This window comes from Papio anubis, chromosome 18 (assembly GCF_008728515.1).
Source record: "Papio anubis isolate 15944 chromosome 18, Panubis1.0, whole genome shotgun sequence".
Lineage (NCBI taxonomy): Eukaryota > Metazoa > Chordata > Mammalia > Primates > Cercopithecidae > Papio > Papio anubis.
Window position 1 is genome coordinate 45,594,881 of NC_044993.1, and position 21,670 is coordinate 45,616,550.

At 54.4% G+C, this 21,670-nt stretch overlaps 1 protein-coding gene across 1 annotated transcript in view; it reads right to left on the reverse strand.

Annotated features, from left to right (window-relative positions):
* The window catches only part of FBXL19 (F-box and leucine rich repeat protein 19), a 25,917-nt gene extending 16,500 nt beyond the window's left edge, over positions 1–9,417 (reverse strand). Inside the window, 8 exon segments of the mRNA XM_009196290.2 lie at positions 2,555–3,066; positions 4,819–4,980; positions 5,489–5,569; positions 5,572–5,709; positions 5,796–5,882; positions 6,003–6,146; positions 7,519–7,719; positions 8,995–9,417. Coding sequence (XP_009194554.1) covers positions 2,555–3,066; positions 4,819–4,980; positions 5,489–5,569; positions 5,572–5,709; positions 5,796–5,882; positions 6,003–6,146; positions 7,519–7,695 — 1,301 coding nt within the window. The 5' untranslated portion in view covers positions 7,696–7,719; positions 8,995–9,417.
* Positions 9,418–21,670: the final 12,253 nt, after the last annotated feature.

Genomic DNA, 21,670 nt, shown 5'->3' on the forward strand with positions numbered 1-21,670 from the left:
GTATGCCTGTAGTCCCAGCTACTCAGGAGGCTGAGAGAGGAGAATTACTTGAACCTGGGAGGCAGAGGTTGCAGTGAGCGGAGATTGCGCCCAGGCACTCCAGCCTGGGTGACAGAGCAAGACTCCATCTCAAAAAAAAAAAGTATTCAGGCATGGTGGCGGGCACTTGTAGTCCCAGCTACCTGGGAGGCTGAGACAGGAGAATCACTTGAACCTGGGAGGCGGGGGCTGCAGTGAGCCGAGATCACACCACTGCACTCCAGCCTGGGCGACAGAGCAAGCCTCCGTCAAAAAAAAAAAAAAAGTTATCATTGCAAATCTTTCCCCACTGCTGCTGCTTCTGTGCCCAGACCTGGCAGAGCCTCCTGAGTGGTTCTGCTGTGCCCCCACAGGCCCCTGCTCTCCCCAGCCCTTGTCCTTTTCATTGAGAGGTGCCATCTGATTATTTAGTCCCTCCAGGCACTGTGCTGAGGGCTTTGCAGGAATCACTTCACTTAACCCCACAAGGTGAGTATGCATACAAACCCAGACCGCAGATGAGAAAACCAAGGCCTGGAGAGGTATCGCTCTCCACACATGGCCATACAGCCAGTGAAACCCAAGGACGCAGACTCCAGGGCCTACACTGGGAGCCACTGCCTCTCGCTTTGTCTGCTTCAGGCCACATGTCTCCCGTTGAAGCAGAAATTAGGTCCCTTTCAGTCTGGCTCCCACATGCCAGGCACAGAGTTGGCCTTGAAGGGGCCTCAGCAAACATTTCCTTGATTAGTACATGAGGCGGGTGTCATCCCCTGCAACTTCTGTAACTATCTGCTTCTATGTTGCAGCTTAACTATATGCTCTTCAAGGGCACAGATCTACACTCTGAGGCCTAACAGGCTGTGCTTTCAGCAACTATTTGCAACTAAGTAAATACTGGCTACAATGAGGGCTCTTTCTCAGTAGTTTCTATTTCCCAGGTACTGTGCTCAGTTCTTCCTGTGTATTAGCTCAAGAAAACACTATGCAACAGTGTTGATTATCTGGTTTTTCAGATGAAGAAACCAAGGCACAGGAAGTTAAGTGACTGGCCTAATGGTTTACAGCTTCATCAGCTGTAACCATAACCGGTAGCTCATGCCTGTAATCCCAGCACTTCGGGAGGCCGAGGCGGGCACATTACTTGAGGTCAGGAGTTGGGAGACCAGCCTGGCCAACATGGTGATACTCTGTCTCTACTAAAAATCCAAAAAAAAAAAATTAGCCGGGTACGGTGGTGGGTGCCTGTAATCCCAGTTATTCAGGAGGCCGAGGCAGGGGAATTGCTTGAACCCGGGAGACAGAGGTTGCAGTGAACCAAGATCGTGCCACTGCACTCCAGCCTGGGTCACAGAGTGGGGCTCCGACTTAAAAAAAAACCAAAAAAACAAAAAACAGATTCTGTCGCAGGCAATTTGCCTTCAGAGCTTACACTCTGGTACTTTTGGCTGCACAATCTCTGCAGATACCAGAAGGCACCAGTGGCCCAGAGCTGGTCCCAAAAGAAGACTAGAGTTTGAGTTCAGCCATGAACTTGTACTATAACTTCAGGTGTCCCTTTTCCCTCACAGGGCTGCCATTATGAAGGTCAGATCAGCTAACCCTGGTGCAGTGCCCAACAGGGAGCCTGGTCCCAGCCACAGCGAGTCCCTGGGAAAGAGCCTGATAGCCTCGTTTACTGCAACATTTCTTGGGCACTCACACCGCCCTTTGTCCCGTGCTAGGGACATGAAGATAAAACAGACACAGTTATCTGCTCCCACCCCAGCAACTGACGGGAACATGAAATGAGTAAATGAATGAAGGCTTGTCAACACGCCGAAGGCCTCTGTGTGCTCTACGAGGGGAACAGTGCACTGTGGGAGTTTGATGGAGAGAAGGAGGAATTTTGTTGGGGGCGAGATCAGAGAAGAAGACAAGAGGCTCCGGAGGATGACCGACATTTCTAATCGAGGCTGCGGGGATGGGGGATGGGCAGAGGGTGTTAGTGGTGGCTCCAGGGCAGAAGGAAAGCAGGAACTGAGTCAGGAGGTTCAAGCCTCGCTGTCTTTCGAGGGCAGGGGCAGCCCAGCACATGGCGTTCTCCTATGTGAATGGAACCAACCATCAGACTGTTTTCGGAAGTGGCAGTATGAGAAGTGACAATGCGGTACAGCGCTCAGTGCTATGGCTGACACACACCAGACACTCAATATAATCGCTACTATTAGGAGGAAAGGCATCAGAGCCAAAGGGCCTAAGTTCCAATGCTTGGTTCTACCACCACTTCACTTCCACATGACCTTGGGCCTCAGCTTCATCTGAAAAAGGGGAAAATAACCTCTACCTCAAAGTTGTCTGGGGGGTTAAATAAGCCCATAAGTGCAAAGTAACCTGCATGTGGTAAACACAGAAGGATGCACTGTAATCTGTACACGCTAGAGAAGTATCCCCAATATAAAAGCAAGGCCCAGAGAGGGCCAGAGACCTACCGCAGGTCACCCAGCAAGCGGGAAGCCTGCTGGCCACGGAACGCAGGCCTGTCCAGGCCACTCACCAGCGGCTCCAAGTTCGGCAGACTCGCATGCAGATACACAGCTCCCGTGGCCCGAGGTGCTGGAAGACGCGAAGCCAGGCGGCCCGGGGCAGGGGGTGGTCGGATCCAGCAGCCAAGGGGAGTGTGTCGGGCTCAGGGCTTCGAGGCGGGGGCCGCACCACGTGCCGCTCCAGCTGTGGAGGCCGGGGTGGTGGAGCGGGGCCCAGGGGCCAGCTGAGCAGGGGCCCCCCGCTGCCAGGGCGCACAGCGCGCCGCCCCCCGCGGTTCTCTTTCTCGCCAGAGCTGCCCCGGGCTGGCCGTCGCCCATTCCGGGCCTCGCCGGGGGCTTCGTCCTCACTCAGCGATGTGCCAGAAGAGTCGGAGTCGGAGTCTGAGTCCGAGGAGGAAGAGGAGGTGTCAGGCACCCGTTCCAGCAGCTGGCACATCCGCTTGAAACGTTCTAACTTCTCCCTCTGCGGGGATGGGGATGGCACCGCTGGGCCCTCTGCAGAGGCCAAAGGCGGCTTTGGTTTCTGCAGGGAGACAGGGTTGATGCTGTTCTAGGGCCTGGGATACATTTTCCCACCCCTCTACCCCGAGGAGTCATCAGGGGATGAACAGCCCAAGGGAGAGTCCTGAGTTCCAGCCCTGGCTCTGCTCAGGACAGTGGGAGACCTTGCTAAAGCCACTGCCAGGCCCTGGGCCTCAGTTTCCTCATTGGTAACAGAAGGGTGCTAATTAAAAGAATTTCTAGCTGGGCGTGGTGGCTCATGCCTGTAATCCTAGCACTTTGGGATGCTGAGGCGGGAGGATCATGAGGTCAAGAGATCAAGGCCATCCTGCCAACATGGTGAAACCCCTTCTCTACTAAAAATACAAAAATTAACTGGGCATGGTGGTACGAGTCTGTAGTCCCAGCTACTCGGGAGGCTGAGGCAGAATTGCTTAAACCCAGGAGGTGGAGGCTGCAGTGGGCCAAGATTGCACTACTGCACTCCAGTATGGGCGACAGAGGGAGACTGTCAAAATAAAGAAAAGAAGAAAAAAAAGCAAAGAAAAGGAAAGAAAAGAAAATAAATTTCCAGCCCTTATGGATTTGCATGGCTTAGGCAATTCCAAAAGCAATAGGGAATGGAGAAATGAGAGACCCGCTTTGAGTCCTGGCTTGCCCTCCACTCTAGATGGCTGTGGGAAGCCCCTGCTTCATCATCTACTACCCAGACCAGCTGGAGCAGGCATCTGTCCACCAACCGAGGGTAACAGTGACTGGCCCCATGAGCAGCACCCCACACCGGCTGACTCACTCTGTCCTCACAGTCCTAACGCAGTGCTGACCTGGGCCACTCTTTTCAGACATGAGGAAACTGAGGCTTAAAGGCACGAAGTGACTTGTCCAAGGTTACAAACTGACAAACAGCAAAGGCAGGATTTGGACCCAATCAGGCAGACTCCTGTGTTGAGTGTCCATGCCAAGTAATATCTCAATTCTGGCTTTACTGTATGACTTCGACAAGTCTTCAAACTTCTCTGGGCCTTATTTCCCTTGAATCTAGTAAATTTTATAGCTTACAAAGCTCACTGCCTTTCAGAACCTCATTAGACATATACAGTTCTGCAGAATAAGGGGGCAAGGCAGACAGCAGCATCTCCACTTCATGGATAAAGAAACTAAGGTCCCAGCACTTTGGGAGGCCGAGGCAGGCGGATCACGAGGTCAGGAGATCGAGACCATCCTGGCTAACATGGTGAAACCCCGTCTCTACTAAAAATACAAAAAAAATTAGCCGGGCATGGTGGCAGGCCCCTGTAGTCCCAGCTACGGCAGGCTGAGGCAGGAGAATGGCGTGAACCTGGGAGGCGGAGCTTGTAGTAAGCTGAGATTGCGCCACTGCACTCCAGCCTGGGCGACAGAGCAAGACCCCATCTCAACAAAAGAGAAAAAAAACAACAACAACAAAAAATAAGGCTCAGGGTGGCCGACAAGCTTCTAGGACCATACAAAGAGTAAACAGAGAAATTTGAACTCAGTTCTCTCCCCTGTAAGGCTTGGAAAGATGAGGCAAGTAGGTCAGATGAGCCCTAAGGGTTTTTGGGAAGTCAGGGGCTCCTGTGGCCTGGACACAACCCACCCTCCCACCCAACTCATCCCAGGAGTTCAGACGCCCACCGCAGCCAAGTGGGGATGGGGCAGAACAAGGTGAGCAGGAAGGGATAGTCCTCAGGCTCCAGGGTGAAGGGTGGGGCAAGGGAAGGTGGGAAGGGGAGGGAGGAGGTCCCCGGCACACCTCCCAGTTCTCGGGAGGGAGCCCAGGGTGGCAGGATGAGAAAGCCTGGCTCGGATTCAGAACCCTGGGGGGCAGCAGGCCCGGGCCGCCTGGGTCCGATCCTCGGAGGAGGCAGGCGTCTCCACCCACCTTCTTCAGGTGCCTCTCTCGGCCTCCTTTCACCTACCAGGGTGAGAGGGAGATATGGGGGAAGGGAGAGTCCCCATTAGGCCCTCATGGGTCAGAAATCTAAGGTCCATGCCCTCCTCTTAGACTACAAGTCCCAGAAGCCCCCGACCCAGGGATAACTCTGAGCATGCTCACCTTGCACCCAGCGTCCTAGCCCACTGAGCATGCTCCATCTCCTCTTTCCTCCCCTCAGGCCCTCTCCAGCCCCTCCCTCCTCCCATGCAGGGATGATCTGAGCATGCTCTCTCCTGCCTCCCTAACCCACCCAGGGCTCCCAAAGCTTCCAGCAGTGCCAGCTCACCTCACCTGTCCCCCCCCCTCCTCCACATTGAGCATGCTCTATCCTCCCCCACCACCCAACTCCTGAACTACATCTCCCAACAGCCCTTGGGGGAACCCACGGAGCACCGCTCCCAGGCCCACACACCCCCACAGAACCAGCCAGGACTACAGCTCCCAGAATTCCTAAGGCCAGGCCTAGTGAGCATGCTCCGTGGCTCACCTTTTTCCTTGGGGTGGGGGGCTCATTCCCTGCCTCCCTTTCCTTTCGTTTGGGGGGCCCAGGCACGTCCTCTGGGGGGGGGGGCCGGCAGGCAAGGGGCCCTTGCGCCTAGGCGGGGGCGGTGGAAGCGGCGGCTCCTCTGTCAGCTTCCATCCGCTCCCCAAGCTGGCGCCCTCCTCGCCGTTGTCGGCCCTACGGCGGCCAGGCCCCTCACCTGAATCCTAGGTGGGACGGAAGCTGGGGGTGAGGGCCTGCACAGCTCCCCGACCCACCACCTACCCATAGCTCAACCCAGCCCAGCCCCTACCTTGCTGGTGCGGCCTTCCTGGGTGCAGCGAGGGCACTCCCAGCAGTTGGGGATCTCTGCATTGATGACACCCTCAGCCTTCCCCATCTGTAGGCAAGATGGCAGCGAGTGGGGGGTTGGCCAGGAAGCCCAGAGCCCGGGTCCCCCCGACTCCCTGCTCCCTGACAATCTGCCCCACCCCAGTTGCCAGGGTCCCAGGGCCATCACCTTCAGGCAGCCAGGGTGGACGATCTCGTTGCAGATTGTGCACTCCATGAGGCTCAAACCAAATTTCTCTTCCTCTCCCTCCACCGTGTCCTCCTTCCCAGCCTCCCCACACAAGAGGCACACAGCTGTGTGTGGGAGCACGGGCTGTTGGGGGAGAGGGGACATCAGGGGCCCCGAAAGCTAACAACAGGGGAAAGACCCTTCCTTCTAGGGACCCTGGCCAGCTGCCGGATGAGGTGCAGCACCCACCGGCCAAGCTGGGTCTGATCCTGAGTTTGCTCCTTTGGGGAGTGTGACCTCAAGCAACTAATTTAACCTCCTTAAGTCTCCATTTCTGCATCTGCAGAATGGGGCTAAGAATCTTTCCCTCACAGAACTCTTGGGAGAGCAAGATGATACATGAGAGACACTGATACGTAGCTGTTATAACCTGTGACTGTTATAGCTGGACCCAGGGCCAGTGTGACCCTGAAATTACAGCTGGCTTTGGAGAGGACAGTAACACTCAGAGGGTGGGGAAGACAGCTTGGGGTGATACCAAGGTCGCTCCATGAGAGTCCAAGGGTTGCTCTGAATCCCACAATGAACCCGGTTTTGGCAAGACCCCCTGGGAACACTACGGAAGTCGCTAGTCCTGGGGAAGTGGGGGCAGCCTCAGGCAGTGTGACTTTGGGGAAGACAGTGGTAGAACTGAGTCATAACAAGGATGCGGCAGAATCAAGGAAGATGCAGGTAGTGGGAGAAGAAAGAGTGAGGCAAGGGGTTGGGGGAGAAAAGAAAAGAAGTGAGGGGCTGAAGGGTGAAGAGACCAACCAGGAAAGAGCAGCAGGAGGAAGAGAGGGAGGTGGCAGAGTGGGGAGGGGGACGCAGGATGCAGCTGGCTCCTCGAGGCTGCTGGGGAAGGGCCGTGCTCTGGAGCCCAGGGACGCTCAAAGGATGAGGAAGGCAGGGCGGAAACCCATGCTTCCCTAATCCCTACTGTGTGCTGGGCCTTGTGGTAGACACATTCGCGTCCATGCCATTGTTTAATCTTTACAACTCAGCAAAGGAAACATTTTACAGAGAAGGAACCTGAGGTTCATTCAACATGATTTGCTCAAGGTCACATAAAGGGTGAGCTTGGCCTCAAATCCAAGACCACCCTTGGTGAGGAATAGGCCAGAGAAGGGCAAGACCTGTTGGAAGGGGGCCATCTCTGGGGATGGGCCCCCTCCTGCACGGAGACCTCTTGGGGGGTGGTAAAGCAGGGGTTGGGCATTCTGTGGGGGTGTGACTCTGAGAGCTGGGAAGAGCCTCAAAGTAGGGACTAGGTCAGATCCTTCTGTGCACCTGGATGCTGCCCCTAGTTTGGAGCTGAGGACATAAATGGACGTTGACACAAACTAGTGAATGAAGGGAGGAAATGAGCTAGTGAACAAACAGCTACTCCACAGGACAGGCTGGGAGGCAGTCACCAGCCATCCCAGGGAGGTATTGGGAAGGGTGGGCAGAGCTCAAAGGTGGGGGCAGAACTCACGGCAGTGCACTGCCGGAGCAGGCACGACTGCTTCATGCGCCCGGGCCCCCCGAACTTCTTCATGTCTCGGCAGAAGTGGCAATCCCCGCACTCAGTTCGCACACAGGCCCGGCAGCGGCGGCAGCGGGTTCGGCGTCGGCGCGCTCCGGCCCCCGGCCCCCGGCTGCTCGACGACATTGGGGGCGTCAGCAACGCCGAGGGCTGTGGGTGGATGGTGGCAGGGTCAGATGGGCCCACTGGGGCCCTGGCCTGGGAGACTCCCAGCAGCTCCCTCCACCCATAGACAGCTAGAGCCTGCCCTCTTCCCCAGGGGGACAAGGAGGTCACCCCGTCCTGTGTATCTGGGGGCCAATCCTCTACTCATGGCCTGTCTCCCTGCAGCAGCTCAAGAGGAGCCCAAGAACTGCTTCCCGGTCTAGCTCCTCTACCGCTTTCTCAGGGTCCCTCCCCTAGCCTCGGGAGCAGGAGGGGATACCCAAGCCCTCTCCTCTGCCATCCCCACACACTGGAGCTCCTTGGAAAGGTCAGGCACTCCTTGTTCGTGGTGTTAGCTTGGAGAGGTCCCAACTCTTCCCCTGTTATCAGAGTGTAGAATACCCCAGGCTCTCCCCATCCTCAATCTGGGGTAAATTGCCCAGATTCACCTCCCAGATACCCACAGATTCCTAGATGGAAGCTCCGGACTTTTCTTCCCCCCACCCCTCCACCGCCCTTCATCCACAGCAGCCATCCAATCTCTCTTCCCCTCAACCCAGTTATCCTCCCCAGATCTAGCGAGATCCTTGCCCCCAAGCCCCTAACGATCTCCTCTGCCCACTAACATCCCAGGGCTCCGACAATCCAGGAGATGCTTCTTCAGAGACCCTTCTCAGCCCAAGATCTCAGCCCCTCTTGTTCCCCACAGGGCTCCCTCCTCCAGGACATCCTCCTCTTGGATCCCTCAGGTCCACCTGGGCAATCTCCCAGATTCCTTGGGATTCTAGAATCCAGCCTGACATCTCCCCAGAACTCAGGTTGGGATCCGTCCTAAGCCCCCCAGCATCCCGGGCTGCTTTCATCCCTAATCATCTAGAATCCCTTGGGCTCCCCCTCCCATGGAAACCAGATCCTCCAAGATCCCATGTGGAATTAGAAGCCTGGAGGGTCTCTTTCCAGTAAGAGTCTTACCCCAGATTCCCCCTTTCCAGGGACTTCCATACCCATCCATGGGGCTAAGGGGCCCTCCAGCGCTCCAGGGGAGGGGCCTGGAGGGCGGCGACTGCAGGCGGGGGTGGGGGCTTTCAAGGAGAAGCAGGGTCTAGGAAGGAGGGCCAGTTCCCCAGGGTGGAGAGGTCATAGGAAGGAGGGCTGGAGATGAGTTTGGAGCAGAGAGAGGGTGAGGCTGGGGGCGGGGAAGGTAGAGAGAGGCCGGGCTGAGGATGAATGGGAGTGGGCGCTGCCCAGGTCTAGGGGTGAGGAGGAGCCGCATGAACCCACCTCACACGTGTCCCGGGAGCCATCTCTCCCTTCTCGGCAGCTCCCGGCGGGTCGGCGGCCATCGGCGGCGGGGGGGCCGGGCGGCGCGGGGCGCGGAACGCTCAGAACGCCGGGGTCCACGGCCCCCCGAGGGCGCTCGGCCCCTCCCTCCGGCGGAGGCCGGGACGGCGGCGAGTGGAGATGGGGGGCGCCGGGGGCGAGGCCCTCCCACGGGCTGCGGCGCGGCCCTTCCAGGGGGAGGTCCTGCTCTGGGGGGCTCAGTCCCTCAGCCCCCCCAGGCCAACGGGGGCTCCTTGGGCGCAGGGTGCTCAGCTTCTGCCCGGGGCCCACTCAGTCCCGGGTCCGAGTCCCAGCTCCCCTCCCCCCACCCCACCCCGCCTCTCCCCAGCGCCCCTGGCCCTTTAACTGGCCCCTTCCCGGACCCCACTGCCCAGGGGTCCAGGGCCAGGCCTGGGCCCCCCCACCGTTTCCGGGGTTCAAACCCCGCCCACCGCCGGTTCCCGGGGAGGGGGGGGTCGCTGTAACCTGCCCCCCTCCCCTGGGCCCGCCCCTGGACTGCGACCCCCTGCCCTACGGCTACGAGGCGAGCGGAGGGGGGTGAAGGAAGCTGCTCCGGCCCCGCCCCCCCAGCCCGCGCGCACCCCCGACCTCTCCCCCTCCCCCCAGCGCGCGACCCTCGGGAGATAGGGATTTAAATAAAATTTGAATAAATCCCCCTCCTCAAGCGGGAGGGTGGAAGGAAAGGATAGAGGGGGAGAGGGAAAGGGGAAGGGGGTAGTTGGGGTGTCTTAACCCCCCTGGTCCCCCAGCCCCGCGCTGCTACGGCCCGGGGCCCTGGCCGCCTCTCTCATCCCTCCTCAGCTCCTTCCTCCTTCCTCCTCTCTTTCCCCCTCCCCTCCCTCCTCCTTCCCTCCTCCTCCTCCTCCTCCTCCTCTTTACTCCCTCCTTCTCCCAGAGGAACCCCGCCCCCTTCCCCCTCCTTCCTCCACCACCTCCACTTTCTAGGACGAGCGCGCGCAGGGCTCGACGGGAGTTGTAGTCCTGCAGCCACTGATACTACGGGGAAACAATGGGACGCTGGGGGCAGCGGGAACTACAAACAGGATGGCGGAGGGCGTGCCCAGCCGGGAGCCAAGGATGCCGGGAGTTAGAGTCCCGTTGCCCCGAGGCTCCCAGTTGCAGAACATCGAGAAGGAGCGGGAACGATGACTACAAACAAGATGGCCTTCTCCCCCAACCCGACCTCCTTCCCAGGCACTCACACGCCCTCCTGTCCACAACCCTCCGCGTGTGTGATACCTGACGGGAGTCGCAGTCCATCTGCTGCCTTCCCGCTGCCATTTCTACTCGTCAGGAACAATGGAAAGGTGAAAAGGAACGAGGACTACAAGCAAGATGGCGGAAGAGGGACCTACACCTGACTAGTAGTCGATCTTACGAGGTGCGATGGGATTAGTAGTTTTCTAGCCTTCCAGTGTTCCTTCAGAATGGCGGAACCAGGAGGACGAGGAGACTACCATAAAGATGGCAGGCCACCTAGCCTCTCCCGGTCTCCGCTTTTCACCACCTTGGGCACCTCGCCCGCCTGTGGTCTCGAAATCCCCCCAACCAGTGGCGCACGGCCTGACGGGAGTTGCAGTCCCCCGGCTCACGTCTATCATCTCCAGTCGAGACAATGGAAGGGGATGGGGCGGGGCCACCGGCAAAGATGGCGGCTGCAGGGCTGGGGCGACGGTGACACGGGATGTGTAGTCCAGGCGCCTAGCCTCTTCCCTGCGGAAATAAGGGAGAGGACTACGGTAAAGATGGCGACCTCGCCCCTCGACCTCTGCGCCGGTGCTTGCTGGGAAATGTAGTTCCCTGCCGAGCGCAACAGAGAAAGTACGTCGCTGTTGAAATGTGAATCCCGGCGGACACGCCAAATTGCAAGCCGACGGATACGGAAAGACTCTTTTCTCCTCTCCCCACCGCCCACCTCTGAACAGCCTGGCGGGAAATGTAGTCCCAAGCTTTCACTCGCGAGTGGAGGGGGAGGATTTATTTCACCGGTGGGGATCAGTGAGGGTAGGGGAGAAAGACGTCGGGCGATCCAGGAATAAAGAATGTCCGCCTCCCCATGGGGTGAGGACTTCGCGTTTCAGGGGAGGGCCCTTAAAGGAAGGCAGCAGGAATCCATCAGTCTTGTCGACCAGGGGGGCGTGGTTCTCGTCGAGAGTGCATTTACACTCTTGTACCCTAGAAAGCCTGGGCGCCTCCCACTCGATTCCTGCTCCTCAGACCTCCGGGAACCAGTGTCTTACAAGGCGTGCGGGCTCCAGGGAAAAGGACCTGGAGTCACAGCGAATCCCCGCCCCGCCCCGAGAAGCCACCAAACCTTGCTTTTTCTCATCTGCAAAATGGGGACAGTAGGGATAATGATCCCCACCTCGAAGCACAGTTGGGAGTGTTAAACAAGCCAATATTCTTGTCACCAAAGTGCCCAACTCTGGCATGGGGCACGCAGTGGTAGATCCCTTTCTAAGGTCCCTTCCTGCCCAGCCGTTCTGGGAGCCCAGGAATCCATGATGCCGGACGGAGTTAGCTTCTGTGAGAAGAAAACTGACGGGCAGGCTCCTCCCAGCTTGAACCGACCCCAGCCCCTCCTCATCGGGGTCCTCCAGCGTCTGTTACCGAGCACTGCTCCCAGGGGGCGCTCAATCTCCATTCGACTGGGGTACTACAAACACGATTTCCGCAACGTGGAGTTGCAGGCGCTGCACGCTGTCCAGCCTCATCCCCTGCCTGATTTCCAGTCAGCCTTGGAGGCCTAGACACTTCAACTGCCTATGCAAATGGAACGGCTTCTCATCTCTCTGCCGTTTTTTGTTTTTTTGTGTGTTTTAAGGTCTTGCTGTGTCGCTTGGGTTGGAGTGTAGTAGCAGGACCAGTTTGCTGCAGCCTCGACCTCCTGGACTTAAGCGATCCTCCTGCCTCAGCCTTGTGAATACCTGGGACTTCAGGCACGCACCACCACACCCAGCTAATTTTTATTTATTTTTATTTATTTATTTATTTATTTTTTGAGACGGAGTCTCGCTCTGTCGCCCAGGCTGGAGTGCAGTGGCCGGATCTCAGCTCACTGCAAGCTCCGCCTCCCTGGTCTACGCCATTCTCCTGCCTCCCGAGTAGTTGGGACTACAGGCGCCCGCCACCTCGCCCGGCTAGTTTTTTGTATTTTTTAGTAGAGACGGGGTTTCGCAGTGTTAGCCAGGCTGGTCTCGATCTCCTGACCTCGTGATCCGCCCGTCTCGGCCTCCCAAAGTGCTGGGATTACAGGCTTGAGCCACCGCGCCCGGCTAATTTTTAAACTATAATTTTTTTTTGTTGTTCAGACGAAATCTTGATATGTTGCCCAGGCTGGTCTTGAACTCTTGGCCACAAGTGTTCCTCCCGCCTTGGCCTCCCTAAGTGTTGGGATTATACGGTGAGCCAGCAGCCATAACCCCCTTCTCAATCTTCCTCCTCCCCTGGAAAACCTGCTCACTTCTGACCCCAAGACAGCCCTCTCCCCTTCCCTCTTTCTCCTGTGTTTGGCGGACCAGCCCCAGCAAGGACTTGGTGGTTGTGGTTTTTCTATCAGGGATGTCAATGACTGGCCAGTGTCCTGTGAAGTCTCAACTTGGCAGAAACTTGCCCAAGGCTGGATGGGAGGCTCCTTTGCAGCTCAGGCTTTATCAGTCAGGAAATCCCTCGCCCTCCCTAGAGGATTGGCTGTCCCCTCTATCCTCACTGCTTGAATTTGGTGTTGCATGATTGATTTCTACCCTGTTCCCTCTGCTTGAGGGCTATCCTCCCCACGCCCATCTCACTTCTCCACCCAGTTCACTATTCATCCTTCAGGTCTCTATTTATGTATTGATTATTTATTGTTTTACTCTCTCACCTTTCTAAAAGGTCTCTATTTAAATGCCACTGTCAATCCCAGCACTTTGGGAGGCCTAGGCGGGCGGATCATGAGGTCAGGAGTTCGAGATCAGGAATGGCCAGTATGGTGAAACCCTGTCTCTCCTAAAAGTACAAAAATTAGCTGGGCATGGTGGCATGTGCCTGTAATCCCAACTACTTAAGAGGCTGAGGCAGGAGAATTGCTTGAACCCGGGAGGCGGAGGTTACAGTGAGCTGAGATCGTGTCACTGCACTCCATCATGGGCGACAGAGCAAGGCTCTGTCTCAAATAAATAAATAAATATGTCACTGTCCTGGCCAGTTGCAGTGGCTAACACCTATAATCCCAACACTTCGGGAGGCCAAGGTGAGAGGATAACTTGAGACTAGGAGTTGAAGACCAGCCAAGGCAACATAGCGAGGCCCCATCTTTACAAAAATACAAAAATTAGTTGGACGTGTAGTCCCAGCTACTTGGGAGGCTGAGGGGCAAGGATTGCTTGAGGCCAGGAGATTGAGCCTGCAGTGAGCTATGACGATGCCACTCACTGCATTCAAGCCTGGGTGACAGAGCAAGACCCTGCTCCTGGACATATTACTAAGTGCTTTCAGCATTTCATTTGATCCTCATAAAAATCTTATGAAGGCCGGGCATGGTGGCTCATGCCTGTAATCTCAGCACTTTGAGAGGCCAAGGCAGGTGGGTCACCTGGGATCAGGAGTTTGAGACCAGCCTGACCAATATGGTGAAACCCCGTCTCTACTAAAAATAGAAAAATTAGCCAGGTGTAGTGGTGTGTACCTGTAGTCCCAGCTTTTTAGGAGGCTGAGAAAAGAGAACTGTTTGAACCTGGGAGGCAGAGGTTGCAGTAAGCCAAGATCGCACCACTGCACTGCCGCCTGGGCAACAGCGAGACTCCATCTCAAAAAAAAAAACCAAAACAAATCTTATGAGGTTGAATTCCATTTTAGAGACGAGGAAACTGGGACCCTCAACTGTGCAGAACGGATGAGTGGTACTACCAGAATTCAAACCCCAGACTCCGGAACTCATGCTCAGAACTACTACAACGTTCATAAACGGAGCAAATCCAGTCTTGTGTGCATTTAGTTTGGCATAGCAACGACACCACATTTCTCAGGCAAAATGGATTTCCAGCTTCTCTTGAAAAATCCTGAAATCTAGTCCAGGACCGTGGACAGTATTTAAAAAAAGAAAATGAAGAAAAGGCCGGGCATGGTGGCTCACACCTGTAATCCCAACACTTTGGGAGGCCAAGGTGAGTGGATCACTTCAGGCCAGGAGTTCAAGACCAGCCTGGCCAACATGGTGAAACCCTGTCTCTACTAAAAATACAAAAATTAGCCGAGCGTGGTGGCATGCATCTGTAGTCCCAGCTACTCAGGAGGCTGAGGCACGAGAATTCCTTGAACCTGGGAGGCAGAGACTGCAGTGAGTGGAGACAATGCCACTACACTCCAGCCTGGACAACAGAGCGAGACTCGGTCTCGACTCGGTCTCAAAAAAAAAAAAAAAAAAAAAAAAAGGGCCGGGTGCGGTGGCTAACACCTATAATCCCAGCACTTTGGGAGGCCAAGGTGGGCAGATTACCTGGGGTCGGGAGTTTGAGACCAGCCTGACCAACATGGAGAAACCCCATCTCTACTAAAAATACAAAATTAGTCAGGCATGGTGGCGCATGCCTGTAATCCCAGCTACTCAGGAAGCTGAGGCAGGAGAATCACTTGACCTGGGAAGGCAGAGGTTGCAGTGAGCCAAAATCGCGCCACTGCGCTCCGGCCTGGGCAACAAGAGTGAAACTCCGTCTCAAAAAAACAAAAAAGAAGAAAAAGAAGGCTTTTATAGCTTCTGCCTAGAAGTGACACATGTCAATTCAGCTCATATTTTATTGACCAGTCAAACAGCTAACCCTGGCCAGGCAAAGTGGCTCATGCACATAATCCCAACACTTTGGGAGGCCGAGTTGGGCAAACCCAGGAGCCCAAGGCCAGCGTGGGCAACTTGGCAAGGCTCTGTCTCTGCAAAAGAATACAAAAATTAGCCGGGGTGGTGGCACACATCTGTAGTCCTAGCTACTCGGGAGGCTGAGGTGGGAGGATCGCTTGAGCCCAGGAGGTCCGGGCTGCAGTGAGCCATGATTGAGCCACTGCACTCCAGCCTGGGCGACAGAGCGAGACCTTGTCTGAAAATAATACAGAGATAGCCGTAACTAAAGGGGTTAGAGAAGCCGACTCTTGCCACATGCTTGGAAGGAGAAGAACTGGAAAACTTGTGGACAGCCCTTATGACAAGCACAGCTTCCTGTGGTTCCCAGGGGAAGTTAGTGCCGCCGGATGGAGGCTTTTTCTGGGATACCACCCACTGCAAGGCACCCAATAATTGAACTCTTGTTACGTGGGATGGCAACATCCATATAGAACAGAGGAGTCTGATTGACACTGACCAAGGTGGGCGAGTGAATGGAAAATGCCTCTGTGAGAAGCTCAGGGTCAGCCTTGGGATCAGCAATCACTAAAAAGCCAAGCTCCCCAAGTTGCAATGGATCTGGTTACTGAAAACCCCAGAAGTGAAGTGCCCAGCAGTGTGTATGACTTCAGGTGGCCGAGGAACATGTTAGCAGACTTCACTGGCCAGTGATCCTGGGGGAATGGATGGCATTGATGGCTGGGTTTGGGTTTGTTTTCTTTTTTTAGACAGGGTCTTGCTCTCTTGCCCAGGCTGGTGTGAAGTGGTGCAGTCATAATTCAATGCAGCCTCAACCTCCTGGGCTCAAGTGATCTTCAGTCTCTGGAAGTGCTGGGATTATAGGCATGAGCCACCACAGGAGGCCAATAGCTGGGTTTCTACTGGCAAAATTTAAAAAAAAAATCAATCAGGTATGGTGGTGCCTGCCTGTAGTACCAGCTACTCGGGAGGCTGGGGTGGGAGATTGAGCCTGGAAGGTCAAAGCTGCAGTGAGCCATGACTGAGCCACTGCATTCCAGCCTAGGGAACAGAATGAGACCTCATCTCTAAACATAAAAAATATAAATAAATGGCCGGGCGCGGTGGCTCACGCCTGTAATCCCAGCACTTTGGGAGGCCGAGGCGGGCTGATCACAAGGTCAGGAGATCGAGACCACGGTGAAACCCCGTCGCTACTAAAAATACAAAAAATTAGCCGGGCGCGGTGGCGGGCGCCTGTAGTCCCAGCTACTCAGGAGGCTGAGGCAGGAGAATGGCGTGAACCCGAGAAGCGGAGCTTGCAGTGAGCCGAGATCGCGCCACTGCACTCCAGCCTGGGCAACAGAGCGAGACTCCGTCTCAAAAATATATATATATAAATAAATAAATATTAAATGGTAGTTGGCTACCATTGAAAATATTTAAATATCAATCTAAGATTAAATACTTTAAAAAGTCTGAGGTACAGAATGGAATATACTATACACGTTATGAATACTAGTAAATTAAAAGTAGCAATATAATGAAGAAAAATCTGGGTGTAGGGAAAGAGTGAAGAAAATGTTAAAAATTAATAACAACTGGGCTGGGCATGGTGGCTCACACCTGTAATCTCAGCACTTTGGGAGGTCAAGGCAGGCGGGTCACTTAAGCCCAGGAGTTCCAGACTAGCCTGGCCAAGATGGTGAAACCTGGTCTCTACTAAAAATGTAAAAATTAGCCGGGCGTGTTGTCTCATGCCTGTAATCCCCACTACTCGGGAGGTTGAGGCATGAGAATCTCTTGAACCTGGGAGGCGGAGCTTGCAGTGAGCCGAGATCACGCCACTGCACTCCAGCCTGAGTGACAGAGTGAGACTCCTTCTGGAAAAAAAAAAAAAAAAAATGCACAAAGGCAGGACTTGAACGGAAGCCCACTGCCTCCTAAATTGCTGGGTTTCCTAAGAATTCAGCTTCTAGTGTGACCAAAACAAAGATAAAGACAAGTCGGCCTGCAGGGTGGGACACAAAGGGGGTAGAGGGGGGCAAGCTGCTGACCTCTGACTTCTGTCTAGACAGATGCCTTGGACAACAGAGCTGGGCCTGGGGTGAGGCTAATTCCTCCAGATGTGAAGAAACACCTTAGAGGGGCCGGGCGCGGTGGCTCACACCTGTAACCCCAACACTTTGGGAGGCCGAGGCAGCCGGATCACCTGAGGTTAGGAGTCTGTGACCAGCCTGGCCAACATGGTGAAACCCTCTACTAAAAATACAAAAATTAGCCGGGCGTGGTGGTGGGCACCTGTAATCCCAGCTACTCAGGAGGCTGAGGCAGGAGAATCACTTGAACCTGGGAGGTGGAGGTTGCATTGAGCCAAATTGTGCCACTGCACTGCAGCCTGGGAAACAGAGTGAGATTCTGTCTCAAAAAACTAAACTAAAATAAATAAATAATGAGTTTATCCCTCATGGTTTTCAAATCTTTTTTTTTAAACTTGGAAGAATCTTACAGGAAATATTATTTATAGTGAAGAAACATTTATCTGAAGTTCCACAGTTCTTTCAGTTAAACTTCTATTTCTATTCGTTTTGTTAAATTCAAATAAAGTTAAATGTAATTTTAAAAATATGATATCTAGGCCAGGCGCGGTGGCTCAAGCCTGTAATCCCAGCACTTTGGGAGGCTGAGACGGGCGGATCACGAGGTCAGGAGATCGAGACCATCCTGGCTAACACGGTGAAACCCCGTCTCTACTAAAAAATACAAAAAACTAGCTGGGCGTGGTGGCGGGCGCCTGTACTCCAGCTACTCAGGAGGCTGAGGCAGGAGAATGGCGTAAACCCGGGAGGCGGAGCTTGCAGTGAGCTGAGATCCGGCCACTGCACTCCAGCCTGGGCGACACAGCGAGACTCCGTCTCAAAAAAAAAAAAAAAAAAAAAATCTAGTATTAATTGATTGTCATAAAATCTTTTTCTGTTTATCTGATCAGATGTCTGGAATGATGCTCACTAAATGTTAACACAGTCAGTTATTTCTGGGTGGTGAAATAGGGAGGTTTGTTGATTTCGTCTTTGTTCATTTATGATCTGCTTCAAGTTTTCAAATGAACAGGTATTTTAACAATAACGATAAAGTTACTAATCTTTTTCTTTTTTTTTTTTTTTCTTTTTTGAGACAAAAGCATCCCTCTGTCGCCCAGGCTGGAGTACAGTGGTGCCATCTTGGCTCACTGCAACCTCTGCCTCCCAGGTTCAAGCAATTCTCGTGCCTCAGCTTCCTGAGTAGCTGGGATTACAGGTGTGTGCTACCAGGCCTGGCTAATTTTTGTATTTTTAGTAGAGACGGGATTTTGCCATGTTGGTCAAGCTGGTCTTGAACTCCTGGCCTCAAGCAATCTGCCCGCCTCAGCCTCCCAAAGTGCTGGGATTACAGGCATGAGCCACTGCATCCAGCCCCTACCTTTGTTCATCACTAGCTTGGACAAGTTCCTTAGCTTCTCTGAGCCTCAGTTTGCTCCCTTATCTGGAAACTGGGATAATAATTCCCACTCACAGGTTCTCACTGATTCCACCCATCAAGTGCCCTGACCCCTACTATAAGGCCCCTCCTGGGCCTGTCAAGGGTTGCCCCAGTAACACATAATGCCCCCAACGAATGGCAAAGGCTCAATGTCCCACAAGCCTGTGCCTGGACCCCAGCCCTATGCCCTGGCTACACATGTGCTCCCAAGAGATCTGGTACCTTTGCTCAAGCATGACCCAGTGTTGTCCAGAAAACCACAGTGGGGCCCATTCAGAACAGAGGCAAATGTGCTGGGCACAGTGGCTCACACCTGTAATCTCAGCACTCTGGGAGGCTAAGGCAAGGGGATCACTTGAGGCCAGGAGTTCAAGACCAGCCTGGGCAACATAGCGAGACTCCTGTCTCTATAAAAAATAAAAATATTAGCCAGGCAAGGTGGTGTGCACCTGTAGTCCCAGCTACTCAGGAGGCTGAGATGGGAGAATTGCTTGAGCCTGGGATGTCAAGGTTTCAGTGAACTGTGATCACACCACTGCACTCCAGCCTGGGTGACAGAGTGACATCCTGTATTTAAAAAAAAAAAAAAAAAAAAAAAAAACAGGCCAGGCACGGTGGCTCACATGTGTAATCCCAGCACTTTGAGAGGCTGAGGCGGGCAGATCACAAGGTCAGGAGTTCAAAACCAGCCTGGCCAACATGGTGAAACCCCATGGTGAAACATCCAACCTGGGAGACAGAGTGAGACTCTGTCTCAAAAAAAAAAAAAAAAAAAAAAAAAAGATGAACAAAGGCAGGTCTTGAACCAAAGCCCACTGCCTCCTAAACTGCTGGGATTCCCAAGGTATCAGCTTCTGGTGTGACCAACACAGAGATGGAGACAAGTTGGCCTGCAGGGTGGGGCACAATGGGGGGAGAGGGGGCAAAGCTGCTGACCTCTGACCTCTGCTGAGACAGATGCCTTGGACAACAGAGCTGGGTCTGGGGTAAAGATAATTCCTCCAGACGTGAAGAACACCTTGAGGGGGCCGGGCGCGGTGGCTCACGCTTGTAATCCCAGCACTTTGGGAGGCCAAGGCAAGAGGACCACTTGAGGTCAGGAGTTTGTGACCAGCCTGGCCAACATGGTGAAACCCCGTCTCTACAAAAAAATACAAAAATTAGCCAGGTGTGGTGGCATGTGCCTGTAATCCCAGCTACTCGGGAGGCTGAGGGAGCAGAATCGCGTGAACCCAGGAGGTGGAGGTTGCAGTGAGCTGAAATCATGCCACTGCACTCTAGCCTGGGTGACAGAGCAAGATTCCATCTCAAAAAAAAAAAAAAAAAAAAAAAAAAAGAGTGGCTCAAGTCTGTAATCCCAGCACTTTGGGAGGCCGAGGAGGGCGGATCATGAGGTCAGGAGATCGAGACCATCCTGGCTAACACGGTGAAACCCTGTCTCTATTAAAAATACAAAAAATTAGCCGGGCGTGGTGGCGTGCGCCTGTAGTCCCAGCTACTCGGGAGGCTGAGGCAGGAGAATGCTGTGAACCCAGGAGGTGGAGGTTGCAGTGAGCCAAGACCGCGCCACTGCACTCCAGCCTGGGCGACAGAATGAGACTCCGTCTCAAAAAAAACAAAACAAAAAACAAAAAAACACCTGGGGTGGGGGGCAGAGACAGAGAAAGGGAGGGAAGCCCCAGAGAGAGGCGAGTGGTGGTGGGCTCTGGCGGCATTAGCCTGCCCTCCCAGGTGAGGCCTGCCCCATGTACACTGTCCACCTGTGAATAGTACCAGATCAAGTATCTGCCTCACTCTCCCCTCCTCTCCCTCCTCTTCCACCTGCTCCACTACCATGGCATGGCCCACGCCTCGGTGCACCCATTCAATGGGCCTCCTATAATCCCCTGACATCACCAACTGCCTGGCACAGGCCCTGCCGGCCAGCCCTGGCAGTCCCCAACCTTGGAGAGCCTGTTTAAGACCCCTCACCTCAGAATCCATCTTTTCCTTCAACCTCCTCCCTCCTTCAGCTCACAGTTCAGATCTGGAACCCCACAGCCAGCCCCAAGCTGGGGACAGGAGTCTAGCCTCTGTTGTGTGACTCCAGGTAAGTAGCTGCCCCTTTCTAGGCCTCAGGCTCCTATCTAAGTCTTCCCAACATCCAGCTCATCGCATCAACCTGTCTGGGCTTCTTCTCAGCACCATGTCACTTTAGGAGACCTTGCTGTTTGTTAATTCACATGTTTCGTGCTGGTCTCCCCCACTGGACTGTGTGCCCGTGAGGCAGGGACCTTACCTGCCTTACTATTCACCCTGGTGCTGGCACACAGTAGGTGCTCTGTTAATACCTACTGGGGTCAGGTGCAGTGGCTCACACCTGTAATCCTAACATTTTGAAAGGCCAAGGTGGGAGGATCACTTGAGCCTGGGAGGTGGAGGCTACAGTGAGTTATGATGGTGCCACTGCACTCCAGCCTGGGGAACAGAGCAAGACCCTGTCTCTCTCTCTCTCTCTCTCTCTCTCTTTTTTGAGATGGAGTCTCGCTCTGTCACCCAGGCTGGAGTGCAGTGGTGCAATCTCAGCTCACTGCAACCTCCGCCTCCCAGGTTCAAACAATTCTCCTGCCTCAGCCTCCCTAGTAGCTGGGATTACAGGTCTGTGCCACCACACTCGGCTAATATTTTTGTATTTTTAGTAGAGACAGGATTTCACCATGTTGGCCAGGCTGGTCTCAAACTCCTGACCTCAAGTGATCCACCCACTTCAGCCTCCCAAATTTCTGAGATTACAGGTGTGAGCCACCATGCCCGGCCAACCCTGTCTCTTAGAAAAACACCTGTTGGCCAGGCACAGTGGCTCATGTCTATAATCCCAGCACTTTGGGAGGCTGAGGCGGGCAGATCATGAGGTCAGGAGTTCGAGACCAGCCTGACCAACATGGTGAAACCCCATCTCTACTAAAAATATACAAGTTAGCTGGGCGTGGTGGCACTTGCCTATAATCCCAGCTACTCAGGAGGCTGAGGCAGGAGAATCGCTTGAACCTGGGAGGCGAAGCAGAGGTTGCAGTGAGCTGAGATCATGCCACTGCACTCCAGCCTGGGCGACAGAGTGAGACTCTGTCTCAAAAATAAAAACATAAAAAAATAAAAATAAAACACCTCTTGAGTGACCGTGTGGGCCCCTCTGCCTCCAGGTCACCACCTGACCAGGAAAACTAGGGTGGAGCAGGATTACAGCCTGCTAGGGTGGGAGTCTGACCGATCACTGCCTGACTCAGGGGGTGGGCAGGGAATGAGAACTGA